The following is a 13,734-nucleotide window of genomic DNA, read 5'->3' as shown; positions in this document are numbered from 1 at the left end:
CCAGGGACAGTGCTCAGGCCGTGAGTCCAAGGCCCAGGACTGGCCAAAAAAAAAAAAAAAAAAAAAAAAAAATCTTGTAAAGCATATCTTATCTTAATTGGACAAATACAGTGAATTAGCTAACTAACTAATGTATTTATTTCTGCCTATCCTGGGGCTTGAATCCAGGGCCTGGGAACTGTCCCTGAGCTTTTGTGCTTATGGCTAGCACTCTACCACCTGAGCCAGGGCTATACTTCCAGTTTTTTAAAAAAATATTTCTTCATTCCTCAAGAGACTTAAAAAAATTTATGTTATGCAAATATATATTTCTATAAGAGGAAATAAGTATTTCTAGTGTCAGATACCACTGAGAATTCTTTTTTTGAAATTATAAAAAATGCTATAAACAATCTTTGATCATGCCTTCTTTTTTTTTTTTTCCCCAGCCAGTCCTGGGCCTTGGACTCAGGGCCTGAGCACTGTCCCTGGCTTCTTTTTGCTCAAGGCTAGCACTCTGCCACTTGAGCCACAGCGCCACTTCTGGCCATTTTCTGTATATGTGGTGCTGGGGAATCAAACCCAGGGCCTCATGTATAGGAGGCAGGTACTCTTGCCACTAGGCCATATCCCCAGCCCTGATCATGCCTTCTTTCAACTCTTAGAATGCAAACTTTTACTTCCATTTCTGTCAGAACAGTATCTGGTCATAACTACTGTTAGGGTGATTGAATAGCCTGGATTCTGGTCCAATTTGAGTTCCTCTTTTTGCTTTGCTCCACTTAGCATAATCAGTTCCAGTGTGTCTTTCAATTCTTGACTCATGATGTGATATCCTGAGGACATGTAGATTGTAAGCGACAATGTCAAGATACAAATCTAGACAACCTGACTTCATAGTAGCCATTCTCAAACTGTATGCGCAACAATTTACCAGTGGGCACTGGAACAAAGTAGACGTTTATACTCAAAGAGACTTCATGAATCACTCTTTGAATATTTAAAATTGAAATAAACATCCTCAGGAGCAATTGTACTAAGAATTCTCAAAGAAGATATTTCAGGATATCCAATCATACTTCCAGCTTTTGACAATCAGTTGGAGATTCCCTCCTGATCTGGTTTTGAACTGCAGTCTTCAGATCTCAGTCTTCCGAGTAGTTAGGAATATGGGCATGAGCCACCTACAATTTTAATGGAATGCCTGCACGACATTTACTTTGGTCTTTGTGCTCTTTCTATTCAAACTTGAAGGGAGTGTAAATTCCCAGTAAATGAATAGTTCGGGCTTTGTTGTACCTTTGATTCACACTTTCCTTGTAATTCTTGGTATCATTTCTGACTTTTTTCAGACCTTGAGAATATTCAAGTCCAACACATTTTTGCTGGGATGTATGCTGACTTTGTGACAGCCCACAAGGTACGTGGGATAGCCTATATTCCTTAGAAAAATTAAAGTTTTCCTCTTCATTTCAGAGCATGGAAGTTTCAGGCCAGAAAGAGAGAAAGGAGGGAGGGGTAAAGGAGGGAAGGAAGGAAGGAAGGAAGGAAGGAAGGAAGGAAGGAAGGAAGGAAGGAAGGAAGGAGAGAAGGAAGGAAGGAAGGAAAGAAGAAAGATTGGAAGGATAGAAAAACAGGAAGTAGAACAACTAGGTTAGTTTAATGCCAGAAGTCAATCAACCAAAAACCTGCCTGAAAGAGCAAGCCCAGTCTTGTCTGTGCCAGCTGCTTTATTGATGAGCAGTTAGCATATGTGTGCCTTTCATATCATCTTGTTTTATTTTTCCTTGCAGGGTGATAGATCCAGAGGTGTTTCTAAGAAAATCCTGTCAGAAATAACCCACATTAAACAGGGTCTAGAAAGAAAATGGATAGCAGTGACAACAGGAAGTGACAAACATGACTTGGCTATGAGGTGACTCTCTGATAAGTTATCAATGATTCCCTGCTGAGGTGCTGCTCATTTCATCCTAGCCAGAAGAGAGAGGGATTGGCTTTCTTGTGAAAGCATTTCTACTTTGACCATGATTTTCTTCTACATTTATTTTTGGTTTGAATTGCTGTTTACCGAAGCATTCAATTATTATTTAATATAAATAAGAGATATTTTGAGAACATACACTTTATAGCTAGCTTATAGATGAGAGAGGTGCAGGAATAAATGGAGGAAAATAAGAAGTTCACAAAACCCCTTGTAAATCAGACTGCTTTCAGTTGACCACAGTTTATTCTGTGGAGATGTGCAGATTCAGTCTTCAAAATGATGGGCTTTATTCAAATCCAGATGATTTGATCCAATCTACTATGAAGAGTTGTGGTGAGATTCGGCAATAATCAGAATTGAGTTTCAATATTGATTCCATGACATGAGGTGTTCATTGCGACACAAGATAAATGAAGCATGCTTTATAGTACATTGTTACATAATACTTGCTGTTTCTTTCACAGAGAAATTACAGTGATATTTTCATCTCCTGCTTGTCTGACTGGGAGTTTTTTGAAGAAAAGGTAATACTTGTCTGAGCTAAACCCTCCATTTATTTATTTATCGATTTATTTATTTATTTATTTGGCCAGTCCTAGGCTAGCAATCTGCCACCTGAGCCACAGCGCCCCTTCTGGCCGTTTTCCATATATGTGGTGCTGGGGAATCAAACCGAGAGCTTCATGTGTAGGAGGCAAGCGCTCTTGCCACTAGGCCATACTCCCAGCCCCTAAACCCTCATTTAAAACATAGGTCCATCGGGTATGGTGGCAATCAGCTGTAATCCCAGCACTTGGGAAGATGAGGCAGGAAGACTGTAGAATTTGAGGCCAGCCAGGGCTGCAGAGTGAGATATTCTCTAAAAGAGTCAAATATATAAATAAATATAAATAAATCTAAAACCCTCAGGGGTATTTTTCATTCTTTATAAGTAGTTGTAAATAGAAGTCTCAATTCAACATGTCATGAGTACAATTCTGGGAAATACTTAAAGTGAAATATTTAGAGTCAATTTGTCTAACATGAATTTGTGTGTGTGTGCACACATATGTGTGTGTGTGCATGTATATTTGTGTGTTTATGCCACTCTTGGGGCTTGAACTCAGGACCTGGGTGCTATCCCTGGGCTTTTGTGCTCAAGGCCAGCTCTCTTCCACCTGAGCCATATCTCAAGTTCCGGCTTTTTAGTAGTTCATTGGAGATAAAGAGTCTCATGGATTTTCCTGCCCAGGCTGTAGTCAAACCACACTCCTCAGAGCTCAGCCTCTTGAGTAGCTAGGATTATAGGCATCTGGCTTAGAAGATATTTTTTATTAGCATTTATAACTGTAGAAAAGTTTATTTGGTGCTCTTCCCAAACATGCGTATCATGTACTTTGATCAAATTTTCCTGTTCCTCCTTTAATTTTTTTTTATCAGTAATGTTTGTTACTTTATTTTCAGACACCTGCACCTTCATCCCTTCTCCTGGCTCTACCCCAAAACAGTCCCTTCCATTTCACACTTGTGTCCCCTATTTTTGTTAGTGAAGATTCCGTGTATGAAAGAGAATATGTGTGTTTTTGTCTCTCTCAGTCTGGCTTAGTTTACTTAGTATGCTGATCTCTAGTTCCATCCATCTCTTTTTGAGATAGGGTTTTAATCATAGCTACTTGGGAAATTGAGATCTGAGGATTGCCAGCCAGACAGGAAAGTCCATAAGGCTCTTATCTTCAATTAACCAGCAAACAAAAGCTGGAAGTGGAGCTGTGGCTCAAGTAGTAGAGAATACCAGCCTTCATTGAAAAAATGAAGGATAGTGTCCATGCCCGTGTTTAAGCCCTGGTACTAGCACACACGGAAAGAAAAGATAAGATAGGTAACACCTTACTATCCCTGCGATACTTACATCAATCTTGAGCTGCAATATTAACAGAATTTGAATGTGTATTCTGCTCATGATTGACCCAGGGCCTTGAACATGCTAAACACTTACCAGCGAGCCACACCTGAACCCTGGCAAGTGTTGGATATTGAGTCTGAAGATTGAGACCATCTCCCCCATCTCTCAGCTTGGAAACTGAAAATTGAAACTACTACTTATACACTTTGCCATATATACTGACACTGTTTTCATTAGCAGTGAGCTAATGATCTAATAGTGACTTTCCTATCTGGGAGTCTCTTGCCCAGGCAAATGGCTTGATGAGTTCATTACAGGAACTTCTTGAATGATAACTCTTCAACAGAAAATATCAGCAGACATTTTGAGCACTAAGATTCTTAGAATCTCTCACCTCAAAATCTTTTCCCTTGTTGAACACCAGCGGCTCACACCTATAATCCTAGCTTCTCAGGTAGCTTAAATTTGAGGATCACAGTTCAAAGCCAGCCTAGGCAGGAAAGTCCATGGGACTCTTATCAGCAATTAACTACCAAAGAGCAAGGCGTGGAGATGAGCCCAGACTCTGAATTTAGGATTCAGCACAGCAGCAACAACGACAACAACAACAATAACATTTTAAAAAGGAAAAAAAGAAGCCCTTTTCTTTACTGTTTTGAGCTAGTAGGAATGTTTGTGAATTTTCCCTATTGTATTCAAGTCTGTAGCCATCTCCCACAGAGACTGCCCAAGCTAGTGCCTTACAAACCAGTGTGATTTGTGGTATATAGGGACCTAGCACTCAGCAAGTCTTAACAGTTATTGTTTTTTTTTTCAAATAATATACTATCAAGAAATATTTGTGTGATAGTGTGTTCCTGTGAATCACTGGTATTTGGCTTTATCTACAATTTTTTTAAACAAGAAAAGTATAAAGTGTATACATTTTTTTGTGTTAGGTTAAGTTGATTGTTTTGAAAAAAAGGGCACATTTTAAGACAAAAGTTTCTTATATGTATTACAGTAACAAAAATAATGGCATATAGGAATTAGAAATATCTTTTTGGTCTACTTAAGATTATATTTGTTTTCTTATTTATTTGTTTACATTTCTTGTGTTTATAGGGTAACTGGACAAGTCACATCCATTGATCTGGACTTTAAAAGGGCAAGAAATATCTTCAAGAAGTTAGCACAAACAGAATGGATTTCTTCCCTGGTAATAGCCAATATTTATCTTAGTTAAAAATAAAACAATGGAATTTCTTTACAGAAACATCTGTAATTGCAAATTGGTTTAGTTGGGAGCTGGGAGCTTGGTCTGATTGGGGCTAAAGCAGAGAGCTGGTGTTTATTATGAAGTTATTCTATATTGGGAGACTGTATTAGCTGCTGTCATTTCTTCTTAATCCTTTAGATGTTCAATGGATGGAGTGTTTTCATTTTTAGTATGAGAAAAACTGAGCATGAAAGGCAACACAGCAAAACACAGAGCAAATGCATTAATTTGGAAAGCAGGATAAGTTTGTCCTGGGCAGGGAGAAAGGCCCACTACCTGTTTTGAGATCAGTTTTAAATCTATTTGGGATGGCTCTCTGATACTGATTCATCTCTCTTTGTCCCTCTCTCCCTTTCTGTCTCTCTGTCTCTGTCTGTTTCTCTCTGTCTCTGTCTGTTTCTCTCTCTCTCTCTCTCTCTCTCTCTTTCTCGTCTGAGACCAGGGCTTGAACTCCAAGATCAAGATATAGGCAGATCTGATGGGCCCACTTTCTGATTCATAGATGACTGTATGTTTGTTGGATCCTCTCATGGTCAGAGAGACGAGAGGTCTGCTTTGGATCTTATTGTTAATTATTATTTTTGCCAGTACAGGGTTACTTGCTTGCTAGGCAGTTGCTCTACCATTTGAGCCACACTTGTAGCCCTTTTTGCTTTAATTTTCAGATGCAGTCTCACTAACTTTTCTATCCAACTTTAATCCAAACCAGATTCCTCCTATCTCTGCCTCCTAGGCAGCTGGGATTATAGGTGTACACCACTGCACCTGACCTCTTGGGTCTCATTTATAAGGACACTAATCCCTCTCACAATGTCCTTGTCCTTGTGACCTCACCGTTTGTAAAAGGCCCTACCTCTTAATGCCATTGCACTGGGGATGTGAATGGACCGAGTGACTGCTGTCCTTCCTGGGATGACGCTCTCTGAGAATTGGGAAAGTTGTGTCTTCTTCCTGCTTCCCTTCCCTTTCCTTTTTCTTTTTTTGGTAGTACTGAAGTTTGAACTCCGGATTTTGTGCTTACTACTCAGGTCCTCTACCACTTGAGCCATACTCCCAACACGTTTAGCTACAGTTATTTTTTGGATATAGTTTCTTGGTTTTGTCTAGAGTTGATGGTCTCAAACAGTCATTGTATTTTGTATTTATGACTTACTCTCCCTTTCCCCTCCCCCCCCACCCCTTACAGTTGGGATTAGGAGTTTGGGCTACCTCCTCTGGCATCATAAGATCTCTCTCTCTCTCTTCCTCTCTTCCTCTCTCTCTCTCTCTCTCTCTTCCTCTGTCTACCTCCCTCCCTCCCATTCCTTTTCTCTTTCAATTCCTCCCTCCCCCTTCCTTTCTCTCTCTCTCTACCTCCTTTCCCCACCCCCTCTCTTTCTCTCCAATCCTGGAGCTTGAACTCAGGGCCTGGGTGCTGTTCTCAAAGCTAGCAATCTACCACTTGAGCCATAGCTCCACTTCTGTTTATTTCTGAGTAGTTTATTGGAGATGAGAGTCTCATGGACTTTCCTTCTGGGACTGGCTTCAAACCGTGACCCTCAGATCTCAGCCTCCTGACTAGCTAGGATTGTAGGCATGAACAACCAGCACCTGGCTTCTTTCTTTTTTTGGAATCACTGGTATTTCCTGTAATTCCAGTACTCAAGAGGCAGAGTTAAGATGTAAGCTCTCCACAAACTAAACAAAACAACTAAAAAGCTTTCTTCCTGCCATTGTAGTTCTGTGAGAAGGATGGAGATGGGAGGCACCTGGGCATGGGTTCTTTCTTCACTCATATTCCTTCTTTCTTGAGTTTTGAAGGCTTTGCCCGGAAATTCTCTCCTGGCTACATGTCTTGGGTTTGGTAGATGAGGAAAGAGTATGGAAGGCCAGCCGAGGGGGGCCAGAGGCTGTGTGTGACAGTGTTTCACATTATCTTCTCACATCTTGTTAGCCAAGATCAAGTCACGGGTGACCTTACTTACAGGGAACTCTGGGAAATGCTACCTTCCTGTGAGCCCAGGGAAGAAGAGACAGGCTAGGGAGGTGACCGCTGGACATTTTCCCTGCCTTGCTCCATTGACCATCGGGTAGACCGAAGTTTGGATCCCTGCTGTCTCTCATTGACTTCCTTCCTGGTACTTCTTTGTAACAGAATATCTCCTTCTTTGTTCATAACAAGTCCCAAACTATCTTACAAGACTATCAATAAGATTAAAGGAAGCGATTTACATGAGCTGGATGTCATTTCAGCATTCAGTAGTAGGGGCAGCCTGGACTACATAGAGAGACCTTGTCTCAAAAGCAAGCAGAGAAACAAAACACAAAAAGATTTCTATTACAAGCTGCAGTCCATAGTGAGTACTTAATGAATGGTTAAACAAATGTAAAAAGTATTCTAAGTTATTCTTACTAATAAGTTGGTTATTTTTCTTCTTTCTTTTCTTTCTTTCTTTTTTGCCAGTCCTGGAGCTTGTACTCAGGGCCTGAGCACTGTCTCTGGCTTCCTTTTGCTCAAGGCCAGCACTCTATCACTTGAGCCACAGCGCCATTTCCGTTTTTTTTCTGTTTATATGGTGCTAAGGAATCAAACCCAGGATTTCATGCATGCTAGGCAAGCCCTCTACCACTAAGCCACATTCCTAGCCCACTAATAGGTTTTTATGTCTGTAATACTTTACAAGTTTACTTCTGGATGAAATAAATAAAAGATTCACTGCTATTTTTGCTCTGAAAATTTCAGCTGATAGATGGGAAATATACAACAAGAATGGGAGAAATGGATTGTGTGTGTATGTGAAGAAGACAGGCTTGACCTGTATAAAAAAAGCAATATTGCTTTTCTTTTTCCTTTTTGCCAGTCCTGGGGCTTGACCTCAGGGCCTGGGTGCTGTCCCTGAGCTTTCTAACACTCAAGACTAGCATTCTACCACTTGAACCATAGTGTCACTTTGGGCTTTTTCTGAGTGCTTTATTGGAGATAGTCTCATGGACTTTTCTGTCTGGGCTGTCTTCAAACCATGATCCTCAGTTCTCAGCTTCTGAGTAGTTAGGATTTCAGGTGTGAGACACAGGAGCCTGGTTTGCTTTTCTTTTCCTTTATCTTTTTGTCGGTTGTGGGGATAGAACTTGGGGCCTGGATGCCATCCCTGAGTTGTTTTGCTCAAGGCTAGCACTCCACCCCTTTGAGACACAGCCTCACTTCTGGTGGTTAATTGGAAATAAGTTTCATAGCCTTTCATGCCTGGAGCTGGTTTCAAACCATGATCCTCAGATCTCAGCTCCTGAGTAGCTAGGATTACAGGTGTGAGTCTTTGCTTTCCTGTTTATTTGAGACAGAATCTCATTAGGTTGAACTAATGGTTCAAGAGCTCCTCCTCGGCTTCCTGAGTAAGTGGAACTATAGGCACATGCTCTTGTCCTGAGCTCTAAGTGTTGGTTTTGCAGTTCTTTGTATTAGTTTTGAGTATTTCAATTCATCCTGTGTGTTCATGAACACCTGATTTCACTCTATTCCTTTCAAGTACCCCGATACAAAATTAGGTGGTGTCTCATAAGTGCTAATACTCTTTGTGGAAAAATGGGTGTTCAGTAGTGGGTTTAGAAGACTCAATGGTCATTCCATTGGAACCACCCCCAGAATGCAACCTCTGATCTCATAACTAACTTGTTATACTATAATAGCTCGTGTAACCTGGGCCTTGTCCCTGATCCTGTTTTGGCCACAGATAAGAACCTGTCTGGAGGAAAGACTGCTCAAAGCTCTTCCGAGTCATTCTCCACACCAGGAAGCTTTGCTGGTTTTCCTCCTACTTCCGGAGTGTCCTGTGATGAATGACGACAGTAACTGGAAGAGCCCGCTAGTGGTTCCATTTGCAAAGGCCATTTGTGAAATGAGTCTCCAATCTCGACAAGTCCTGAGTGAGTTTTATGTCACTTTTTCTATACACTCAGTGGAGAAAAATTGAAATATAAGTTGCAGCAAATTTTGGACACATATTTGAGTACAGGGAATGTGAATTGTTGCAAAGGTTAATCTAAAGCTATTAGGATCATTATGCTTATCACACAAGCAAGTGCAGTTCTTAGACTTGGATGTTATTTTTTTCTGTCCACATGTACTTCTTTATTCAGTTATAGAAAGCATCTAAAGGAATATTAGAATTACTACAAGTACCCATTTTGGATAAAACGTTAACACCTAGACATTGGGGCTCACAATCAATTTCACAAATTCATTTCATAGTTACATACATGGCTATTTGCTCCCTCAGGTATTTCCATACATCTCTAATACAGATAGACTTGGATGTAATTTGACATCACAAGTTGTTAGCCATAAAGCATCCAATGAAGAGCAATTGTATCTTATAACTTTGTGCTTGATGTTGTTTTGAAGGTTTAAATATTTGACCAGAATTGATGAAAATGTTAATCTTTTATTACTGTTTAGTGTATCCAATATTATGTGATGATTTTTTTAAGATTAATCTAATGTCAAAAACTTAATACCTAAAAAGTACAAAGGATTATGTACAATGAATGTAACTCACCCAGTTTTTTCCTATTACAGTTTTCTCCTGGCTACAGATCCTAGTATTTTATATGAACTGGACATTTTATGTTTATGACCATATATACAAGATAATATCCTTTTTTTTTTTTTTTTTTGCCAATTCTGGGCCTTGAACTCAGGGTCTGAGCACTGTCCCTGGTTTCTTTTTGCTCAAGGCTAGCACTCTGCCACTTTAGCCACAGTGCCACTTCTGGCCTTTTCTGTCTACATGGTGCTGAGGAATCAAACCCAGGGCTTCATGTATACAAGATGAGCACTTTAACACTAGGCCATATTCCCAACCTCCAAGGCAATATTCTTCTCATAGTAGAAAGCAATTCCTATTTTTCTGTGGAAGCTAACTTGTTACAGCTGGATATAGGCCACAAAGTTTATTCCATTCCAGGACCTATACAACTGTCTCAATCTTTAGTGGTGACATTAGTTGTCTTTTTCTCTCCATAACAAAATACCAGAGGAAGAATACTTATAAAGGAAAGAAATCATGGTTTTAGAGGTTCAAGGGCATGACGCTGGCATTGCTTGATCACATGACAGCAGATGACAATGGCAGGAAAGTGTGGAGACAAATGATCACATCCTGATACAAAAAGCCAGAGAACACAATAACCATTTATAAGCACCTTCTTGTAAGAACTTTCAGGGGCTGCAGGATATATATCTTAATATCTTCCAAAGGTAGAGCCACCAATGACCTCCTACTAGGCCTTACCACTTAAAAGCCCTACCTCCTGACATTGCCACAATGGGGACCAAGCATCCAGCACAAGAGCCCTTTGGGACAAAGCATATTCAAACTCTAACAATGAAGGAAGAGTATTTTGTTGTGAGGAGGTACTATCTACAGACAGTCGTATCTACTCTTGTAATGATAACAATGTTAATAAGCATTTTTGTACATGGATAGACATATAGGAAAAGTTTTAGGAAGGAAAATGACAAGATCAAAGTGAATGTGTAACTTATTTTGGGAGACTGACCTTTTCATGGAAGACAGAGCAACCAAATTTAGTGGTTGCCATTCACACGGTCACCTATGTGACCGGTAGAGCTCCGCTCTACTTGGGCAACAGGACAGCCCTGACAGAGGAAGTACCAATGTGAGCTTCATCAGTAAAACTCTCAGTTTTACATTCTGGATGAAAATGATCACCTCAGACATTTGTCATTTTTCTATGGTAGGAATATTCAAAACTCTTCTGTTCTAGGTATTTTGAAATAGCTGTGTGACTAGAGTTATCCTCCAGAGCGTAAAGAAACATGACAAGTTATTCTGCTCAACTGTGTGGCTCTCTTAGTTAGCCATCCGGTTTCATCTGCATCTTCCCACTGCTTCAACACACACTTCCCGGACTCTGCTAACCAACCACAGTTGCTTTCTCTACTTCTAGGCGATCAGCATTTTATCTCCATGTGTCAGTGAGAACATGCAGCATTTCTCTTTCTCTGCTCCATTCATTTCACTTACCATAATGTCTTCCAGCTGTACCCAGATTTTTTCTCTTTCCTCATATTATTTTTTACTATTTAATGTTTATGTTAGAACATGAAATTTCATTAAATACAATTTTACAATCCCAACTTTATTTTATGTGATAATGTCCCAGATGTGCTAGAGTCCACTTAGGAACTTCCTACTCTGCTATATTTGTTGGCTTTATTTGCATCTTATTAATATTGTTTTAATTTGGTAGCTTGGAATTTTATTCTCTCATCTGGCAGGATTGCTTTCTAAAAATTCTCCTTTAAGTATACCAAAATTTCAGAAATATTAAAATACAGTAATTGGTTATTTTCAGTGTATGTGGCCATGTGTAACAGTGGTTCATAAAATCTGAAAACGCAGGTTGGGAATGTGGCCTAGTGGTAGAGTGCTAGCCTAGCATGTATGAAGCCCTGGGTTCAATTCCCCAGCACCACATGAACAGAAAAATGCAGAAATGGCACTGTGGCTTAAGTGGCAGAGTGCTAGCCTTGAGCAAAAGGAAGCAAGGGACAGTGCTCAGGCCCTGAATCCAAGCGCTAGGACTGGCAAAAAAGGAAAAGAAATTGGAAAACATAGATAATGCATAATTTTTCACAGATTAAAAATAACCTTGATGACATTCTTTATGTATTCACATCTGTTTTCAGCTTTTATAGATCCTGTGTAAAATTATCAGGTGGAAAATCATGAAGTCTATCAATAATCCATAAATTTGAACCATCAACAAATTTCTTCAAATCCTGAATTTGAGTTCTTATGTTATTTAATCAGGGGAAATATTATGTGCTTAGAAGTGAAATTTTATGGGTTATGCCACTGGAAATGGAAAATATTACCCACATCTCACATAAAAGACTCAGAGGGTGAAGAAAGGACCCTACTTACCATGGTTGTTTTTATACCCTCAGAAAAGTGTTGGGCATCCTTGGAAGCATCTTCTCTGAACACACTGGTCCAGATGCTTAAATCAGTAGCAATTGAGCAGCTTTTGGTGCCTCCATTTTTGGCTGCTGTCCATGATTTTAGAGCTCTTCTAGAAATTATGAAAGAAGTGCACAAGGTAAGGTTTTATGTTTTGTGTAAAGGAATACATGGACCAATCATCCCTTGGTTCTCCTTCCTTTCCTTCCTTTCCCCCTCCCCACATATACTTCTCTCCAGTACTAGGGCTTGAACTTAGAGCCTTGAGCTCTGGCCTGGCTTTATTTGTTCAAGGTTGGCACTACCACTTGAGCCACAGCTTCACTTCCACCTTTCTATGGGAGATAAGAGACTCTTAAGTTGTTTGTCTGGATTTGCTTTGAATCTTGATCACTGGATGGCAGGCTCCCGAGTAGTTAGGATTCTAGTCATGAGTTAGTTACTGGTGCTTGGGCTTTCTTTCACTTACTGTAAGGTTTCCAGGGTCCATCTATGTTGTAGTGGCAATCACTATTTCATTATAATGCGTTATTATATGGATATGCCTCACTTTTATCCCTTTAGCAGCTAGTCGATATTTGGGTTATGTTTACTTCTTTTTTTTTTTTTTTTTTTTGGCCAGTCCTGGGCCTTGGACTCAGGGCCTGAGCACTGTCCCTGGCTTCCTTTTTGTTCAAGGCTAGCACTCTGCCACTTGAGCCACAGCACCACTTCTGGCCGTTTTCTGTATATGTGGTGCTGGGGAATCGAACCCAGGGCAAGCTCTCTTGCCGCTAGACCATATCCCCAGCCCCTTACTTCTTAACTATTATGAACCATGGTTATGTTTATGTATGTTGTGTAGACACATATTTTTATCGTTTCTCTGGGGGCATAAAGCTAAGAGTAGATTGCTGGCCCATATTGTTATATGGCTAGAAAACAGAGAAGCCATGTTTTGAGAGGTTGGATTCCAAGTCTTTATTAGAAGGCCAGTGAAGGCAGGCGGACTCCTTTCACAAAGACCTGGAGCCCTGGGAATACACTTAACACTGTCAGAAAACTGAGCCATGAGAGCAGGCGAGGAAAGAAGGAGCAGAGAAACAATACCAGCAATCCAGATCAGCTCCACTGGAGAGCTGAAGTGGGACGCCATGTTGACCGGAGGAGAGCCAGATGACAGGACAGTTGCAGACAGGAGCCACATGGCATGCTGTTCCTCCTGCCAGAGCTGAACCAGACAGATCTAAGTCGGGTCAGGGAGCTTGATAATTCAGGACCCAAGGCTGGCAGGCCCAGTTACCTTTTGTCCAAGTCCCTGCCCGCCCTGCCTCTAGGAATTCAGACATGCCCATCACCTGGAAAGTGGTACTTTCCTGCCTCCTCCACAAAGACCAGATGGCACCAGTTGAGCCTAACACCTTATTATCTACCATGTGGCCAGAATGGTGTCCCCTACTTCAAGATGACAGTCCTATGTTTAATCTTATGAGGCACAATGAGATTGTTTTGCAATAACCTGCACTATTTTACATTTTGATCAGAGATGGGAGAGTTATATAATTTGTTCTGTACTCTTGCCAACACTTGTTTGTTATGTGTTGTTTGAATTATTGTCACTATAATGAGTAAGAAACGATATTTTACGGTGGCTTTGATCTGAATTTCCTTGATGGTCACCAGGGCATCA

General features: G+C 40.5%; 1 protein-coding gene across 1 annotated transcript in view; it reads left to right on the top strand.

Annotated features, from left to right (window-relative positions):
- Herc6 (HECT and RLD domain containing E3 ubiquitin protein ligase family member 6) overlaps positions 1-13,734 on the top strand; it is a 52,959-nt gene that overhangs the window by 12,090 nt on the left and 27,135 nt on the right. The window contains exons 8-13 of the mRNA XM_048364461.1: positions 1,332-1,399; positions 1,773-1,894; positions 2,428-2,487; positions 4,950-5,043; positions 8,811-9,003; positions 12,053-12,204. Of these exons, the coding sequence (XP_048220418.1) occupies positions 1,332-1,399; positions 1,773-1,894; positions 2,428-2,487; positions 4,950-5,043; positions 8,811-9,003; positions 12,053-12,204 (689 nt within the window). The remainder of the gene's footprint in view (positions 1-1,331; positions 1,400-1,772; positions 1,895-2,427; positions 2,488-4,949; positions 5,044-8,810; positions 9,004-12,052; positions 12,205-13,734) is intronic.

Source organism: Perognathus longimembris, chromosome 16, assembly GCF_023159225.1.
Source record: "Perognathus longimembris pacificus isolate PPM17 chromosome 16, ASM2315922v1, whole genome shotgun sequence".
In the NCBI taxonomy this organism is placed as follows: domain Eukaryota; kingdom Metazoa; phylum Chordata; class Mammalia; order Rodentia; family Heteromyidae; genus Perognathus; species Perognathus longimembris.
The sequence above is the reverse complement of the archived record's forward strand: the minus strand, read 5'-3'. Positions and strand labels throughout refer to the sequence as shown.